The 20,886-nt window shown below is 38.3% G+C and overlaps 1 protein-coding gene and 1 pseudogene across 2 annotated transcripts in view; one reads left to right on the top strand and one right to left on the bottom strand.

Annotated features, from left to right (window-relative positions):
• The window catches only part of LOC127882000 (zinc finger protein 737-like), a 259,848-nt pseudogene that overhangs the window by 49,894 nt on the left and 189,068 nt on the right, over positions 1-20,886 (bottom strand).
• The window catches only part of LOC127881994 (uncharacterized), a 51,132-nt gene continuing 31,112 nt past the window's right edge, over positions 867-20,886 (top strand). The window contains exons 1-6 of one of the 2 annotated variants that reach the window (XM_052430328.1): positions 867-1,007; positions 16,008-16,096; positions 16,448-16,525; positions 18,653-18,797; positions 20,156-20,410; positions 20,579-20,760. In XM_052430328.1, coding sequence (XP_052286288.1) covers positions 980-1,007; positions 16,008-16,096; positions 16,448-16,525; positions 18,653-18,797; positions 20,156-20,410; positions 20,579-20,760 — 777 coding nt within the window. In that variant the 5' untranslated portion in view covers positions 867-979. Of the gene's footprint in view, positions 1,008-8,819; positions 8,960-16,007; positions 16,097-16,447; positions 16,526-18,652; positions 18,798-20,155; positions 20,411-20,578; positions 20,761-20,886 lie in introns of those variants that run through there. The other variant, XM_052430329.1, reaches the window with a different exon arrangement.

Consider the following 20,886-nt stretch of genomic DNA (forward strand, 5'->3'; position numbering starts at 1 on the left):
GTACCTTGAACTAAAAATGCGTTAATTTTTTTTTAATGTTATCACGACCGGCGACTTATTGGCGTTGTTCACTACATAACTTTAGGAGGGGGACTCGCATGACGCAATATTTGTATTGCATTTATTGCTATCAGTTTTAGTATTATCAGAGACGTAGATGTCTGCTGTTTTGTAGTTGAATACCGTGACCATCGTGCATTTCATGGTTGATGACATTCAATACTAGGATGCATGTACACGTTTCATGCGCCGTTACTGGCTATTAATGAAAAACGTTTAATCAAGATCGATGGCATGCTCATAAGTCAAAATAGGCCCACTTATCGGACAAATCGACGAATTTTCCATCATAAATAGTTATATATACAGTATTGACAGGTATTCCATGTGCGCTTTAGACAATTTAATACATGATATGTATTCGTCGTCTATCGTTCCAGCTACGATTCTGTTCATAAATTAAAACACTGCGTATTTGTATCGACATACTGAGAATTCCATTCCAGCATTTGCATTTTAAATAAGATGCGGTCGCGTGCTGTGGGGAAACCTGTGGCGGCTAGCCCGGTCATATCTCGTCTGTCAAGTAGAAAAGCCTGTTGAGCTCAAATTAATTGACAAGCGCAAGATGAAAGTTAAATCCTGTACCTAATAACTAGCCTGTGAGGATTGAGTGTGCCAGAAATTGATGAGGCTATAATGCGTTATTTATATCTAATATGTTCTTCTTCTTAATATACTAAAATGATTTTATGTACGCTTGTCGAAAAATACTGAAAATTTAAGTTACTCGTGAAGTTGCACGCGTTTAGTCTGGAAATGACGTCATAATAAAAACGTCTTTCCGTATAGTACGTCATCATTCGCGCCATGACGTTTGCGTCATGCCAACATCAATGACCCATTCGACGACAGACGTTGATAATGTAGATTTTCTGTATAATGCATTTCTTTTAATAATAACATTAAAAACAAAAATATGGAGACGGATTATTCGAACTTAAAAGGTACGTGCGTAGCATTGGCATTTAAACCGTCGCCTCGGGTGCCGCGGCCCAATAGCGAGAATACGTGTTTTGCTGCGGCAGCAATAATTTACCAACGACTCTTAATATCATAACTCACGCAGAGTTGCCCAATAGGTCGACAAAATAATTAGCCTCATTCTGAGAAAACTGGGCTTAATGCATGAGCGTGAAGTGAAGTCCGAGAGACAACACTTCACGCTCATGCATTTAGTACATCAGTTTTGCGCAGTGAACCATTTTTCTGAGTCATTCGCCTTTATATTAGCGATTGTCGCGTCTGTTATGCATGTGACGAAGAGTTATCTTTGCGATTGGCACGTCTGTCATGCATGTGACAAAGTTTTAATCAGCTAATGACACGTCTGTTATGCATATGACAATAGTTAACCCGCCGATTGGCACGTCTGTTATGCACATAACAAAGGGTTATCTTAGCGATTGGCACGTCTGTTATGCACGTGACAAAGGGTTACCCAGCGATTGGCACGTCTGTTATGCACGTGACAAGGGGTTATTTTAGCGATTGGCACGTCTGTTATGCACGTGACAAAGGGTTACCCAGCGATTGGCACGTCTGTTATGCATGTGACAAAGGATTATCTTAGCGATTGGCACGTCTGTTATGCATGCGACAAAGGTTTACCCTGTGATTGGCACGTCTGTTATGCACGTGACAAAGGGTTATCTAAGCGATTGGCACGTCTGTTATGCACGTGACAAAAGGTTACCCGGCGCTTGGCAAGTCTGTTATGCGTGTGACAAAGGGTTATCTTAGCGATTGACACGTCTGTTATGCATGTGACAAAGGAATACCCAGCGATTGGCACGTCTGTTACGCATGTGACAAAGGAATACCCATCGATTTGCACGTCTGTTTTGCATGTGACTAAGCGTTACCCAGCGATTGGCTCGTCTGTTATGAATGTGAAAAAGGGTTACCTAGCAATTGGCACGGCTGTGACAAAAGGTTACCCAGCGATTAGCTCGTATGTTATGAATGTTACAATGGGTTACCTCAGCGATTGGTACGTCTGTTATGCATGTGGCAAAATGTTTTCTTGGTGATTGGCACGTCTGTTAGGCATGTGACCAAATGTTACCCTAGCGATTTGCACGTCTGTTATGCATATGACAAAGTAATGCGGGTCTAGTTATAGTCTCGTTTGTGGCAACGTTTTATTTCAAATATATTTGCTAAGATGTTCAGCGTATCGAAATAATCTTGATGTATTCTTATATATGGGTTTGAAACACGTGTTTGAACACTTTGCTTATTGCAATAATTCCCTAATGTAAACCTTGATATTTATTTGATTCTGTACAAAATTGAAGATGCATTATAACTTATAAGCAGCTGGCTATATAATGTTATGCATCATTTTCTAAGGCTTAACAAATTAGTCATGTAGCTTTATAGTGGATAAAAACAGATTTTTCACTATTTCCTGATATGTTTTGCCTCAATAGGCTTTGTTTGATTATACCATTGTTTTTTGTTTGAACAACATAACGTAAATGTAGTCAATTCGTAAAAACAAAAATTGAAAAGCCTATTTAAGGCGAAATATATCAAGAAAAAGTCCAACAAATCGATGCCTATCAACAAGTTAGGTATTACACGTTATTGCATTATTGTATTGATCGACTAATCTTGGTAGTAAAACATGTTTTACTAAACCGTTTAACACTCCATTAAGTAGTCAATAATAGGAAATGGTCTTTTACGATTGATCGCTAATTCCGTGGTACAAACAACACTACTAAAGTATATATATATATATTATATATGTATGTAAATAAGTGCAATATACACCACGCATTTTTCGAAACATGGTTACACATTACACATATACGTTCATACCGATATCGCAACAACTATTCAGTTGCTCTATTTTGAAATGTTCCTGGTTCTATTTTTATAAACAAGTCATTGTTTTTTACTAATGAACTGACACATATTTCAATATGATCTATCTTAGTCAAATTTCGTGCATGAAACGTTTTTGGTAAAACACCTTTTGCGTTACTTATAAGTAAACAAATGTTTAGAAATAGCATACGATTTACATGTTACGTATTACTAGTATATAATTCATAATACAAACGCTTTAATCATAGCTTAAAGTTCAATAAAATATAACGTTCGTAGATTTTGTCTTTATGGCTGTAAAAATTTTAATGCTTAAATGTGGGTGTCTTATTTAAAGTAGAGTATAGTAATCTCTCGTAATTATTTTTGTATATAAGAATTGAAGAATTTTGAATATATCAATTTACGGGCACACATTGGTTAGGTCACAGGTGGTTAGCGTGTGGCTATGATATTAATTAGTGAAAACATCATTTTGAATGATAAATAATCATATTATAACGAAAAATTAACTTTTCTGAAAAAAAATATTTCACTATCAAATATATATATAACAAGGTATGCAACTCAAAATCAGCCCAAAACGGGGTGCATCGCTTTAAACAGCCATATCTTCATCAATTTTGCAGCGATTTTCACGATTTCGGTCTTATTCAACGCAGAAATGAATTTCCTTTCTGGAAATGTATATGTCTTGCAATATTTTTACAAATGCTGGGTCAACTTTTAAGAAATAACACGATACACAACACGCATGACCCAGTTGACAGTGATCATGCTGTCTTTAAGACTGAAATCTTCACGGAGTAAAGGGCAACTTCCCTATAAAGTTCGTGTAGTTCGATACCATAATTCAATAAAACGTATGAAAAAACATTATTACCGTTCTTGTCGTTACATTCTGCATCAAGACTAACTGTCCAGCGCCGTTTGAAACCTTTGTTTACATACATTTCAACTAACTGACATTTTAAACATACGAGTGATTTCATTGGTCCAATGCGGAGGTGTGTCTTTACAACTGGAGATTTCATTCATAAAAAATACATGATCACTGTCAACTGGGTCATGCGTGTTGTGTATCGTGTTATTTCTTAAAAGTTGACCCACCATTTGTAAAAATATTGCAAGACATATACATTTCCAGAAAGGAAATTCATTCCTGCGTTGAATAAGACCGAGATCGTGAAAATCGCTGCAAAATTGATGAAGATATGGCTGTTCAAAGCGATGCACCCCGTTTTGGGCTGATTTTGAGTTGCATACCTTGTTATATATATATTTGATAGTGAAATATTTTTTTTCAGAAAAGTTAATTTTTCGTTATAATATGATTATTTATCATTCAAAATGATGTTTTCACTAATTAATAGCATAGCCACACGCTAACCACCTGTGGGTTAGGTGTCTTTATCAGTGTTAAACTCACATGTCTTGAAATGCCTTTTATATTTAATTAAAACGCTAATTAGATGTAAACCAACTTTTTGTGAGAATTACAATGTAATTGAGAACACATTTGGTTTTGCTATTGCGTCTAGTTTTCGTTCGTAATATTTTTGAAAGTTGTATTGTTTATATCATTATTCTTTTAAATTAGCCAGTATCTTTCATATTCTATATAGTGTAAAGATAAGTGAGAAACGAGTGATGACGACCGAACATCTTTGTCATGAAATCAGTTCAGTTGTCAGGAATACACAATTTTGTTATTTAATATGTTCAACCAAATAATAAATACATTGATAAGCATTGACATTTTGTGCAAATTATTTATATAAAATATTTTGGCTTTTATACGTCTATATTACTGTCTACTTTACAAATTCTGTGAGTATTTTATGTTTATATAAAGATAGTGTAGTGTAGTTTAATAACAACAAGCTATATAAAGTCGTAAAAATAGAGAAACTCTAACTTTAGATAACTCGTGCGGAAATGAATGGTAATAAACAAACTTTGACGGATCCATGTACTCGTTCTTACTTATCAGTGCTGACGTTAACTATTCTTTTTTTTGTACAGTACATATTTACAGATATTTATATTAAAGTGACTAATTGATTTTCCTGTCAATTTATTTATTTTTATATTTTCTGTATGAAACACTTGCACGCAGCAAACTGTGTCTTATGATAGTTTGCATGTGTTCCAAGATTTTTTTAAACATTCATATATATATGTGGTAAACTTATGATGATCAATATGTGGTAAACTAATGATGATCAATGTGTGGTAAACTAATGATGGTCAATATGTGGTAAACTAATGACGATCAATATGTGGTAAACTAATGATGATAAATATGTGGTAAACTAATGATGATCAATATGTGGTAAACTAATGATGATCAATATGTGGTAAACTAATGATGATCAATATGTGGTAAACTAATGATGATCAATAATTGGTGAACTAATGATGATCAATATGTGGTAAACTAATGATGATCAAAATGTGGTAAACTAATGATGATCAATATGTGGTAAACTAATGATGATCAATATGAGGTAAACTAATGATGATTAATATTTGGTAAACTAATGATGTCTGGGAAAGGAATTTTCTAGTTGTTTTATGACCAGATTCGACCTTTCACCTTAAAGGGTGATCTTGACCTTAAAGATAGGGAGACTGATGTTATATGCATAGCGTCGTTTTATGTTGTTTTCATGTGTGCAAAATAATCGATACCCATCAATATTTGGTAACGTCATGACTGAGACAGGAATTTTAGCTGTATTTTTTACCTTATTTGACATTTCACCTCTTAGTATGACTTTGACTTTAAGCTATGGAAACGGGTGTTGCACACGACGCGTCGTCTGATCATTTTGGATATTCGTGGCAAGGTATTTGTTTAGTCCATCAATGTATAGAAAACTTATGACTGAGACACGAAACTTCGCGAAACTAACTGAAATACGGACAGACGGACAGTGCGACTGCCAAACATAAACATAAACCAAAAAGGAAACAAAAAAGATCTTACACCGATCCCTTGTTATAAACTCCTGCCATTTCCTTATACTGTTCACGGGCTCTTTAGGTCGTTATATCCAAAAACGTCATACAATTATTGAAGCAACAAACACGGTCTCTTACGGTCCATTTATCTAAACACGTCATACAATTATTGAAGTAACAAACACGGTACGGTCTCTTACGGTCGTTTTATCTAAACACGTAATAGAATTATTGAAGTAACAAACACGGTCTCTTTAGCCTTATGTCTTTATATACAAACACGTGATACAATTATTCAAATAGCGCTTTAATGCTTCCTCACACGCACGGTGTACAAACTTTGCAATTTAATATATTGAATATTTATATCCATTTGCGAATATATGTTCCTGCGTAATAATACTACCGTTGAAGTACACCCTTAATTATTTGTTCGTGTCAAACACCTCTTTGGTTGTAAGTGTATTCATTATAACGTTAATAAAATTCAGCAACGGTATTAATGGTCACAGCCCTGTGAAATCATTAGTACTTCTAACCGCGATTGGGTGTTATATTTAGAGACACATTTTTTGCGCAGCTGACCATAAAAACTTAACAAGTATCGATTCGTCGTACATGTATATACATGTACATATATTAAGCTTAAACCTGTTCCTCTTGTCGTTTAAAGTCAAACCGGGAATGCTCTATACATAAATATGTACAGGTGTCTTCAAAGATCAGTATAATTGATGCACGATATTTATTACGTATATTACATTAGAATCGGCCACAAATTCAAACGGAACATAAAAGTTGATTTTTCGTTATAATTTGATTAATTACCATTCAAAAATGATGTTTTCATTAATTGTTATCATAGCCACACGCTAACCACATGTGGTTAAATGTTTAGCACACTAGAATTAACATGAATATTCTGTAAATTATTACATGTGAGTGATAATTTTCATAAATGATATTGTACGAATTGTCAAATTATCTGTTTGATTCACATTATTTCTTCTTTGTTTGGAAATTCAATTACGGTATCATTTGAATAAAATTCGCTGTGTTACAAGGATAATACAATTTAGCTATTATTGATTTTTTGTAGTTATTACATTATATTAATCATCACTGAGCAAAACGTAAGCAAATACATCATAACCTTGTTGAGATCTAAGTATAACCGATATTGACCAGTTACAATCGCCCCTGAATAGTAAAGACCGCGTACCAAGGTGGTTCGTTCCCTATATATTGTGCAGCTATAAAGTAAAAAAGAATGATGATTGTAATGTGTCATATCTCCAATATATATATGAGCCGCGCTATGTGAAAAGGGGTTTCATGCATGTGCGTAAAGTGTCGTCCCAAATTAGCCTGCTAAGTTCGCACAGGCTTATCAGGGACGACACTCTCCGCCTAAACAGGATTTTTGAAATGAAGATAATGTCTTTAAACGAAAATTATCATACAGGCGGAAAGTGACGTCCCGGATTAGCCTGTGCGGACTGCACAGTCTAATCTGGGACGACAATACACGCACATGCATTAAACCCCCTTATCACAGAGCACGGCACATATCTATATTAGGGCGCTTTAGAGGAAAATATCATACAAGCGAAAAGTTTCGTCCCTGATTAGCCTGTTCGGACTTGTTCACAAGTTGACAAATTGACAAAAATGTCACGGATTCAAAGACGAATGTAAGCTTTGCATTCATGCAAGGGAAATGACTAAGGCAAAGTAAAAAAATAAGGTCTCATTTACGGATTTGAATCAATCGAACTCGTTTAAAACATAAATCTTTATTAACGCATAGCATCGATAAAAATACACCCCTTTTACAAACCTTCGCGTTGCAGTAAAAGCGCGCAAATACTTATCCAGAAAATATTATACCTCCAATTTGGCTTTATACTTAAATTCGTTATTTTTTTCACCGTATACAAATAACTATCGATAACATGCACACAACATCATTCTTTTTTGCAACTATTAAATGCTTGTTTCCGAGCCGTTTTGCTGTATTCCTGTCCCGTTTGGTGCATACAATTTCTAATTGTTTTAAAATTTTTAATACAACAAAACATAACTCTCAAACTAATCACATAGACAATATTAATCGTTTACATAAAAACGGGAAAGTAGACTAAACAGAATATATGATACTGCTAGTTAGCTACAACTGATTCTGGTTGTATGCGATATAATGGTGCATTCATTTTACGTTAATGCCACTGATGCAATTACACGGATTGAACTTATTAACAATCTACGTAGATACTACCTCTATAAATACAGCTTTTGTGAATGATTTTGCGAAAATTGACCAACTTTTCCTTCAGTTGCTTCATATGTGTCTTGTTCTGAGAAAACTGGGCTTAATTCGTGTGCGTAAGTGTCGTCCCAGATTAGCCTGTGCAGTCTGCGAGGAAATAGCAAAAAATAATTAATTATCATTTATATAAGACATCAGGTAATAATAAAACTTATCAGTGAAAATTATCGATAATTTTCACTGTCTACTGTGAAACGACGTCATTTTTTTGACGAAATGACGTCATTATCCCAGCGAAATTTTTTAGTTAAACTCGTTAACGATGTATATTAACTGTGAAAAGATCATAAAATAAAAAGAAAATTTGTAGGTTTCGGTGGAATATCGATTTTAATTCACTCGTGATCCTAGAAAATATATTTTTTCACGAGCGGCGCAGGCACTCGTGAAAATATCATTTTCTATGATCACTCGTGAATTAAAATCGATAATCCACCGAATCCAATATTGTAATCGGCAGGTCAAGCTCTTTTTACTTCAATAATTGTTTGATGGTTCAACAGTTATTGTCATTTGCTATTTAATTATTAATATTGTCAATTTAAGTCATTCATGAAGTTACACGCGTTTAATTCTGAAATGACGTCATAAAAAAGTATTTCCCTATAGTACGTCATCTTTCGCGCCATGACGTTGGTGTCATGCCGATAGCAATTACCCATTCGGCGACAGACGTTGATCATCTAATTTCTTTATAATGCATTTTTTTTTTCAATAATTAATTTTAAAACAAAAATATGGAGACGGATCGTTCGACCTTAAAAGGTACGTACGTAGCGTAGGCATTTAAAACGTCGTCTCAGATGTCGCGGCACTAATATTTGAAGCAGTGGCCGTTCAGCGAGAATTATTGCTTTGCTTCGGCAGCAATATATTTACCAAACGACTGTTATCATACACTCACGCAAAGTTGCAATGTAGGTCGACACTTTAATAAGCCTCGTTCTGAGGCTTAATGTATGAGCGTGAAGTGAAATCCCAGGGACGACAATGCCCGCCTAGACTGGATTTTTGTTTAGAATAGACTTCTTTCAAACGAAAAATTGCATAAAAGCGGGAAAGGGTCGTCCCTTATTAGCCTGTGCGAACTGCACAGGCTAATCTGGGGCAACACTTCACGTTCATGCATTAAGCCGAGTTTTGTCAGAACGATGCTCTAGTACAAATAGTCTCCTTGACGCGGTCCATCGGCGACATTAAGAAACGCTAACAGGGGGTGTGATAGAGCATGTCTATCGGCTACATTAAGTAGCGCTTACATGGGTGTGATAGAGCATATCTTGACGCGGTCTATCGGCTACATTAAGTAGCGCTTACATGGGTGTGATAGAGCATATCTTGACGCGGTCTATCGGCTACATTAAGTAGGGCTAACATGGGGTGTGATAGAGCATATCTTGACGCGGTCTATCGGCTACATTAAGTAGCGCTTACATGGGTGTGATAGAGCATATCTTGACGCGGTCTATCGGCTACATTAAGTAGGGCTAACATGGGGTGTGATAGAGCATATCTTGACGCGGTCTATCGGCTACATTAAGTAGGGCTAACATGGGGTGTGATAGAGCATATCTTGACGCGGTCTATCGGCTACATTAAGTAGGGCTAACATGGGGTGTGATAGAGCATATCTTGACGCGGTCTATCGGCTACATTAAGTAGGGCTAACATGGGGTGTGATAGAGCATATCTTGACGCGGTCTATCGGCTACATTAAGTAGCGCTAACTTGGGGTGTGATAGAGCATATCTTGACGCGGTCTATCGGCTACATTAAGTAGCGCTAACTTTGGGTGTGATTGAGCATATATTGACGCGGTCTATCGGGTACATTAAGTAGCGCTAAAAGGGGGGGGGGGGATAGAGCATATCTTGACGCGGTCTATCGGGTGTATTAAGTAGCGCTAATAGGGGGGGGGGATAGAGAATATCTTGACGCGGTCTATCGGCTACATCAAGTAGCGCTAACAGGGGGTGTGATAGAGCATATCTTGACGCGGTCTATCGGGTGTATTAAGTAGCGCTAATAGGGGGGGGGGGGGGGGTATAGAGAATATCTTGACGCGGTCTATCGGCTACATCAAGTAGCGCTTACAGAGGGTGATAGAGTCCTTGACGCGGTCTATCGGCGACATAAAGTAGCGCTAACAGGGGGTGTGATAGAGCATGTCCTGATATGGTCTATCGGCTACATTAAGTAGCGTTAACAGTGTGTGTGATAGAGTCCTTGACGCGGTCTATCGGCTACATCAAGAAGCTCTAACAGCGGGTGTGATAGAGCATTCTTGACGCGGTCTATCGGCTACATTAAGTAGCGCTAGCACGGGGTGTGAAAGAGCATGTCTTGACGCGGTCTATTTGCTACATTAAGTAGCGCTAAAAGGGGGTATGATAGAGCATATCTTGACGCGGTCTATCGGGTGTATTAAGTAGCGCTAATGGGGGGGGGGGGGATAGAGAATATATTGACGCGGTCTATCGGCTACATCAAGTAGCGCTAACAGGGTGTGTGATAGAGCATATCTTGACGCGGTTTATCGGCTACATTAAGTAGCGCTAACATGGGGTGTGAAAGAGCATGTCTTGACGCGGTCTATTTGCTACATCAAGTAGCGCTAACAAGGGGTGTGATAGATACGATTAATAGGTCATTATTGTGGTATAAGTTAGGCAAGTACAGTATAAATGGAAAGTTCTTAAATATTGTCAAAAATATGTACAACAACGCAAAATCATGTATCATGTGTAATGGCGAAAAATCTAACTATTTTTCATGTTCAGTTGGGGTAAGGCAAGGAGAAAATTTATCCCCCATACTATTTTCCTTCTTTTTGAATGACCTACATTCATATTTCAATAATAGCAGCGATGTAGACGGACTAAATTTTCATGTTCAGTCATATGAAAACGATATGTTAATTTTTTTCAAACTATTTGTTTTGCTGTACGCTGACGATACTGTTATTGTAGCAGAGTCAGCTAACGATCTTCAAAATTGTTTAAATGTGTATTCCCAATATTGTGACGCATGGAAACTAACTGTTAACATAGACAAGTCAAAAATTGTAATTTTTAGTAAAGGTAGACCATCTAATTATGTATTCTACTATAAAGATCATCCCATTGAAGTTGTTAGAAATTATAAATACCTCGGTATTTTATTCAATAGCAGTGGCTCTTTTTTCCAGACCAAAAAGAATCTAGCCGAACAGGCAACAAAAGCTATGTACTGTCTGATTAATAAATGCAATAACCTCGCTTTACCAATAGATATGAAAATTGATCTTTTTAATAAGATGATTAAACCTATTCTTTTGTACGGTTGTGAATGTTGGGGGTTTGGAAATAATTATATATTAGAAAAAGTTCAGTTGAAGTTTCTGAAAATTATATTAGGGGTTAAAGCCAGTACGGCATCTTGCATTATATACGGAGAAACTGGAGTAAAGCCCCTCCAAATTGACATTGAAACTAGAATGATTTCCTTTTGGTCTAAATTGGTCCATCCATTGTGTTTTAAATTGTCATATCAAATCTACAACACCTTATTTAATATACATGCAATAGAAATTGCTAAATTTGACTGGATAGAGAGCATCCGAAACATTTTTGTTAAATGCGGAATGATGAATATTTGGCAGTCTCATAATTTTCCGAATTGCACCTGGCTCATTCAAAGCGTGAAACAAAAACTTTCAGATCTGTTTATTAATGAATGGTACTCAGATATACATACTTCTAGTAAATGCAGTAATTATAGGCTAATTAAAGACACATTTGGGTTCGAATCATACCTTGTTAAAACTCCAGATAAATTTTTAAAATACATTATACAAATTCGGACAAGAAATAACAGGTTACCTGTCGAAACTGGAAGTTGGTACGGAATAGAATCGAACCAAAGACTGTGTAATTTATGTAACTCCAATAATCACATTGGTGATGAATTCCATTATTTACTTGAATGTAATGCCCTTAAAGATCTAAGAAAACTTTTTATTGATAAAAAATATTACACAAGACCTAATACTATTAAATTTAAATTGTTAATGTCCATCGATTATCATACTAACAGTAATTACAGAAAACTATGTATGTTCATTAAGGAAATATTGAAACAGTTTTAATTTAGAACATATATTTTTCTGGTGTTGTTTTTCTATACAATCAAATAGTGTATGTTGTTACCCCCATGTGATTGATGCTTAACTTCTAAACATTCTCTCCCTTTAAATGTTTTTTTTGTTTAGTTTGCTATGTAATGGCCCCTTCAACTATGTATTTTTTAATTTATGTTTGTGTTACTTTTGCTCACACTGTCATGTTATGCATGAAATGAGCTTGAAATAAATAAACTTGGGTTAGAGCAAATCTTGACGCGGTCTATCGGGTACATCAAGTAGCGCTAACAGGGGGTGTGATAAAGCATATATTGACAAGGTCTATCGGCTACATTAAGTAGCGCTAACATGGGGTGTTAAAGAGCATGTCTTGACGCGGTCTATTTGCTACATCAAGTAGCGCTAACAAGGGGTGTGATAGAGCAAATCTTGACGCGGTCTATCGGGTACATCAAGTAGCGCTAACAGGGGGTGTGATGGAGCATATCTTGACGCGGTTTTTCGGGTGTAATAAGTAGCGCTAATAGGGGGGATAGAGAATATCTTGACGCGGTCTATCGGCTACACCAAGTAGCGCTAACAGGGGGTGTGATAGAGCATATCTTGAGGCGGTCTATCGGCTACATTAAGTAGCGCTAACATGGGGTGTGAAAGAGCATGTCTTGACGCGGTCTATTTGCTACATCAAGTAGCGCTAACAAGGGGTGTGATAGATCAAATCTTGACGCGGTCTATCGGGTACATCAAGTATCGCTAACATGGGGTGTGATAGAGCATATATTGACGCGGTCTATCATGTACATTAAGTAGCGCTAACAGGGGGTGTGATAGAGCATATCTTGACGCGGTCTATCGGGTACATTAAGTATCGCTATCAGGGGTGTGATAGAGCATATCTTGACGCGGTCTATCGGGTACATCAAGCAGCGCTAACAGTGGGTGTGACAGAGTATTTCTACTCATTGACGCGGTCTATCGGCTACATCAAGAAGCGATAACATGGGGTGTGATAGTGCATTCTTGACGCGGTCTATCGGCGACATTAAGTAGCGCTAACATGGGGTACGAAAGAGCATGTCTTGACGCGGTCTATTGGCTACATTAAGTAGCGCTAACATGGGGTGTGATAGAGGCCTTGACGCGGTCTATCGGCGACATTAAGTAGCGCTAACAGGGGGTGTGATAGAGCATGTCTTGACGCGGTCTATCGGCTACATTAAGTAGCGCTAACACGGGGTGTGATAGAGTCCTTGACGCGGTCTATCGGCTTCATTAAGTAGCGCTAACAGGGTGTGTGAAAGAGCGTGTCTTGACGCGTTCTTTCGGCCACAACAAGTAGCGCTAACACGGGGTGTGATAGAGTCCTTGACGCGGTCTATCGGTTACATTAAGTAGCGCGAACACGGGGTGTGATAGAGTCCTTGACGCGGTCTATCGGCTACAGTAAGCAGCGCTAACAGGGGATGTGATAGAGTCCTTGACGCGGTCTTTCGGCCAAATCAAGTAGCGCTATCAGGGGCTGTGATAGAGCATTTCTACTCCTTGACGCGGTCTATCGGCTGCATCTAAAAGCGCTAGATGTGGGTGTGATAGAGCATTTCTACTCCTTTACGCGGTCATTTCGCTATATTAAGTAGCGCTAACAGGGGATGTGGTAAAGTCCTTGACGCGGTCTATCGGCTTCATAAAGTAGCGCTATCAGGTGGTGTGAAAGAGTTCTTGACGTGGTCTATCGGCTTCATCAAGTAGCGCAATCAGGGGGTGTGATAGAGCATATCTCCTTGACGCGGTCTATCGGCTTCATCAAGTAGCGCTAACACGGGGTGTGAAAGAGTTCTTGACGTGGTCTATCGGCTTCATCAAGTAGCGCTATCAGGGGGTGTGATAGAGCATATCTCCTTGACGCGGTCTATCGGCTTCATCAAGTAGCGCTATAAGGGGTGTGATAGAGCATTTCTACTCCTTGACGCGGTTTATAGGCTACATTAAGTAGCGCTTACACGGGGTGTGATAGATACCCTTGACGCGGTCTATCGGCTACATCAAGTAGCGCTATCAGGGGGTGTGATAGAGTCCTTGACGCGGTCTATCGGCCACATCAAGAAGCGAATACATGTGGTGTGATAGAGCATGTCTCCTTGACGCGGTCTATCGGCTACATCAAGTAGCGCTAACAGGGGGTGTGATAGAGCATTTCTACTCCTTGACGCGGTCTATCGGCTGCATCAAGTAGCGCTAACACGGGGTGTTATGAGTCCTTGACGTGGTCTATCGGCTACATCAAGTAGCGCTAACAGGGGGTGTGATAGAGTATTTCTACTCCTTGACGCGGTCTATCGGCTGCATTAAGTAGCGCTAACACGGGGTGTGATAGAGTCCTTGACGCAGTCTATCGGCTACATCAAGTAGTGCTATCAGGGGGTGTGAAAGAGCATGTGTTTTGACCCTGTCTATATGCTACATTAAGTAGCGCTAACAGGGGGTGTGATAGAGCATGTCTTATGTTGCGCATAATTGCGATTCAAATATTACTTGATGGTTAAGCTACCCAATCTAGCTTTTTGTTAATAATAGTAGTACTAAATATTCTCGCACCAAAATGTAAATATCTGAATGAATACTTTGTTGTTTAATTCGAAGTCTTGATGTCAGTATGTGCAACCACACTGCAAGTAATACAGCCAAACATATTGTCATCAATACGTGAGTGTTTCGTTTCACAATACTTCCACAAACAATAACTGACAGAGCTTATATTAGAGTCACGCTTTTATCTGTTGGTTTGCTAGTGTGTAGGTCGGTCGTTTCGTCGGTCCGTCCGCATAAACTGTTTTAAGTTTTTTTGCGAGTTACTTTAATTTTTCTAAAGCGACTGAATTGAGACTTACACATGTAATTACCACGAAGTCTACATGCCATGCCTAGCGATTCCCACTTTCCTGAAATATGTACGCTTGAACGCAGTGATTTTTTTTATGGAAGAAGCATAACCTATTGGACGTTTGTGAAGTGAACTTCCTCCATATTTCTAAAAAAAAAATTAAAAAAAATATATCATCATCATTTAGATAATATGTGTGACACACCAGTTTCACAGTGGACATTTTTCTGACTAATGTGCCTTTATATTGTCACGTCTGTTATGCATGTGACAAAGGGTTACCCAGATTTATTTTCGTAAGGTTTGCTCAGCGAGAAATAAAATAATGTAATAACTAGAAAAATAGCAAATAAAAGTAACATTGAACAAAATATACCGGTACGTGTGTTCGGAAATTAAGATATAATCTCTAAAAATATTGCATTGATGATCAGTTTTGACGATAATACTACCTCTATAAATGAGGCTATAAGGTACAATGGCCTGTCACTTTTATAATAACTTTTATTATCTATAATCACACATCCCAATGATCCCATGTCAGTTTTTGGTTCAGAAATGAAAATTGCAATTGCCATCGACATATCAATCTATTTTTATTTCAGTAATTATTTGATGGCCTAACAGTGATTGCCCTTTGATATTCAAACTTATTAAAAATGTTCTATGTGTACCACAGTAAGACCGATTTTTCCTTATCATAAATCTGACATGTTGAATCTCATCAAAAGCAATCAGTGTAATAAACTAGTCGGTGTTATGAGTGTTATAACTTGATTCATCAACGTCGTTTTAATATATATATTTTTCAGAAGCCAGCGAAAGTGAAATACAAGAGTTGTCGCTCCTGTTGGAAAACCGGTCGTTCGTGGACTACTTTAATGTCTTTCTCTGCCTGCCGGTATGCATTTTTAATCTTGCTTTTGTTGGTTTTAATGTCTTTATCAATCTCCACGCAGAGTTTTCGTCCCATGCCCCCGCATACAATCTCTACCAAGAAACCCCTAGCATGTTTAATTGATAATGCACACGCGTTATTTATATGAACTTTGTCACATCGTATGCATTTTAATGTGTAAGACGTTGTTTATTTTGGATCGCAATTCATAAAAAGATGCTCGCTTTTGGAATCTGTCCTTATTTCGTTTTAAAATAATCTTAAAAGTCTTTGCGCATGCGTATATGCACTGATTTACTTTCATACCTACTGACTATGTTTTAATTCAATTTATTATTCCTCCTCTCCCCGAAGGTTTTCGGCCAGCACGTGTTCTTCAATTACTTGGAGGCCGAGTTCGAGTTTGAGCCTCCCATACGAGACCGCCGTAACGTAAGGCACACGTTCTGGGAACACTTGGCTATATGCATATGCGGAAAGTCTAAGAATACCCTGTACAGGGAAAATACATTCCACTTGTATACTATAATTAGTTTATAGGGAGTCTCTTCTTAGCGAAAATCCAGTATAGAAAGAAATTCTCTTCCCAGATTAGACTGTGCTGGTTGCTTTACGCACTTAACGCACCTGCTTTACGCAGTTCACGCACCTGCTTTACGCACTTCACGCACCTGCATGACACACTTCACGCACCTGCATTACACACTTAACGCACCTGCTTTACGCACTTCACGCTCCTGCATTACGCACTTCACGCACCTGCATTACGCACTTCACGCACCTGCATTACACACTTCACGCACCCGCATTGCGCACTTTATACACCTGCATTAAGCCCAGTTTTCCCAGAACAATACTCACCTTTTTTGCATTAAAAAGTTTGTGTTCATTTTAAAGAGATAAAGTTATAATATATTTGTATCAGAAGGATAATATATTTGTCGAAGTACTTATTTTCATGATTTTTTTGTTTTAACATTATACATATGTGCCATGAAACAATGCCTATCAGTGTAAGTTGTTTATATTATACGTATGTATCGTGAACAAATGCATACAGTTGCATCTTGGCATTGTTTTTTTGATTGTCTGTAAAGTTTGTTCATTTGTTTCCTGTCTGTTTAGCTTGTCATTATGTAATTGCCTCTTTGTTAGCGTTGGTAATGTGCATTTGCGTGTCTCCTTAGCTTGATAACCTATCATTGTCAATTGAGCTTACACATAGGTAATTTGGGGGCGGTTTATTTTTGTTATTTATCATATTATGTTCACGTTGCTTGGAATCATGCAATTGCCTGTCTGATTAGTTTGGCATTAATTGCAGCGAGCAAGATATAAATGACACCATTGTGAGTCCTAAATGGGGACCCATATTGGTTTCGACCCTATGACCCATACAGATCGTATATGAGTCCCGTATTGTCCGAAGCTATGCCCCTTGCGCTCTGCATTCGGACCTCATATGGGCTTGCAATGTACATTTTATATTGAGGCAGCCGGCATAGTACTTAAAAACAACAACAGTTGTTGAGACTTCCAAATTTATGTATCAGCTACATTGATGTTAACCCATTTATGCCTAGCGTCTAGAAAAAAATGCATTGGCATGCAGCGTAGACCCAGATGAGAGGCCGCATGATGCGGCGTCTCATAAGGGTCTGCGCTGCTTGCTTAAAGGAATTTCTGCAAGAAATATTCTAAATATAGAAATAAATATGCTAGACATCCCTAATTTTGGAAATTAATTGATCCAATTTAGAAGGATGGGAAAGTCCACTAGGCATAAATGGGTTAATGAAGTTGTCGAGGCTGGAATAATGACTCATTTTGCCATGATTTCGTCTTTCTTCTTCCTCTCACCGTCTTGAGCTCATTGTACCTCGACGTCTTGAAATTAAAGACACGAGGTACGACAATTTTGGAAACATTACCGGACCTCAGCAAATTTAATCGGATATGTCCGAGGTCTTTCGCATGGGTTGGCCGAAACGCAGTTTCTTACTCTGCCTAATGGGTAATCCGGGACTGCATGTGGACATGCCCATATACAGCCCATTTGAGTTCATTGTGAGTTAGCCCATTTGAACGCATATGCGCTTGTATAATGGGATGTCATTGCTTGTCTAGATAGTTTGGCAATACATGCCAGATCTTGTCTATTTAGTTTGGTACTGTGCCTTTGCTGTCTGATTAGCTTAGCAATATGCCATCTCTTGTCAAATTGGATTGTTATTGTGCCATTGCTTGCATGTTGAGCATGATAGCTTGCAATTGCGTGTCTTTGTCGTTTGTAATTGTGGAATTACATGTCCGTATAGAATGACCTGTGCCATTCTTTTTCAGTTTAGTCTACCATTCTGTTATAACGTGTCTTTTTCGCACTACGTTATTGTCTGTTCATTAAGATTTGCAGTGTGGATTTGCTTACCTGTTCAGCTTTTGATGATATGAATAATAATGTTTATCTAGCATGCCAATGTGTCTTATTTATTTAACATAGCTAAATGGCATTGTTTGTCTTTTTAGTCTTACTGTATGTTGCGTTTATTGTGAATTTAGCTGTACTTGGATCGTCGAGGGGTCGTGAAATGGTTGGTGACGGAGAGGTACCGTCAGTTCCGAACGTGTCCGCTGTTCACGGAGTACGCGCTGTGCATGAAACTGCGGGAGGCAGAGCTCATAATTCCGGGAGTCAATCAAACAGGTATACGACGATAGCTGCTTTGATAAAACGTTGATTATACGCTATAAAGTTATGCGATAACGTTGTTATTATATCGATGTGGTGAATACGTTGTTTAAACGATGATGTAGCGAAGACGTCTGACACATAAGAAACCTCATATATATATGTTCCACTAAAGGTTCATTTTATTAGTTATAAAAACGTTAAAATATATTTGAGCTTACAATTTCGTCCATGCATGCATGCATCTATAAAGAGTTAAGAACAACTATCTGATGTGTCATGTACATGTGAGTAGTTTAGGATTTTGGGAAAGGATATTTAGTGCAAATCAGTTTTTTGTTTTAATTGTGCATATAGGTGCAGCGTATAAGTCATTCTATTATAGATTCGAGTTCCAATCATGTGCTTTTTGCAATCATGTTAAGTTCCTGCATGATTATTGTTTACTGTAAAATAATAATCAATCGTGGGAGAAGCACACAGGAAAATTACAAGGGCAAATTCCTATTTTTTCCAAAATCAGATATAAACAAAGTCAGTTGTAAAAATATCAACGAAATCTCATGCCAACGAATATACAAATATACATGCTTTACAGTATTAAAGTGTGATTTTTATCCTCAAATGCGTATACCTACGGAATCCGGATAGTGCCATCTATAATCTCGCCCTTCTTTCATTAAGGGCGACACACGACACACGAAGCGATACACGATATTTTGCGCGACACACGAAGCGACACACGATATTTTGCGCGATACTCAAAGCGATAGACGATATTTAGCGCGACACACGATAGACGATATTTTGCGCGACACACGAAGCGACACACGTTATTTTGCGCGATACACGAAGCGACGCGCGAGAATGTACCACAAAATATTGCCCTTTTGTAGGTAGCCATAAAGTCGATATATCGTGATAAATATCGCGTGTCGCTTTGAGTATCGCGCAAAATATCGGGTGTCGCGCAAAATATCGTGTGTCGCTTCGTGTGTCGTGTGTCGCCCTTTAAACGCGAGACACGATATTCTGCGCGATACTCAAAGCAACACACGATATTTTTCGCGATACTCAAAGCGACACACGATATTTTGATGAAAGAAGGGCGAGATGATAGATGGCATTTTCCGGATTCCGTAGTTAATGGATGTAAACACACCGGTAACACAATTAAAAAAAACAACACTATATGGGATCACAGTCTTTGCAGAAAATATGAAGAATATGACGGTGGCTTAAACAAAATTGTTTCCACTCCATATGAAGAATATGGTTATACTATTTGTAAAACATAAGGTGTTTTAAACGTTAACAAGATTCTAAAATGATACCCTTCTCCGCTTCGAAGTTGATCGTGATTGTTTTTGCAGGAAACAACGGAAACGAATGCCAAACCTTCGTCCGCAACGTCATAGGTACGGTGGCAGGAATGCTTCTGTTCCGGGAGAGCATGCGCGGCACGTGCGGTGAGAACGTGATCAGGTGCTGGAGAGACATTGAGGCATGGCGTCACATCCGGGATCCGGTCAAGCGTATGTACTGGAAACACGTGATTAAAACCAAGTACATTTCGCAGGCGAGCTCCTCGGAACTGAAGACGAAGGTCACGCTGGTTGTGTTTAAAGGTATAGGGCAGTGCGGTTACGCTGTTGTGTTGTGTTGATTATGATATGTTTAAACATATATCGAATATCCACGCGTTACTTACAATTGGAACTTTTGTACGTCGCTCGAAGACGTAAAGAACATTATGTTCCGCAACGTTATATACAACCCTCGCATCATATTTGCAGGCCAGCTAAACTTCGATCTAACACCTGCGGTCGACATCCCGGAGATGGGGGCCGTGGAGCGGTCGGTTTTCTGCGATGAGACGGACGCCGCTCTGCTGCAGTTGCAGGCGATACTGGGGGACGTGCTGCTCAAGTACTGGCTCCCACGGCATCTTATCAGGGTCCTGCACCAGGCTTCAAATGTAAGTGAATATCTTTAACAGTTACAGAGATATGTAAGTGTAGCGTAAATCGTTTTTTGTTTGTCTGTGTTAAAGTCTTGTCCAACACGTTTTGGGTTACGAGATGGCGGCGTCATGTCTGTGTTA

Source organism: Dreissena polymorpha, chromosome 5 (assembly GCF_020536995.1).
Source record: "Dreissena polymorpha isolate Duluth1 chromosome 5, UMN_Dpol_1.0, whole genome shotgun sequence".
Taxonomy (NCBI): domain Eukaryota; kingdom Metazoa; phylum Mollusca; class Bivalvia; order Myida; family Dreissenidae; genus Dreissena; species Dreissena polymorpha.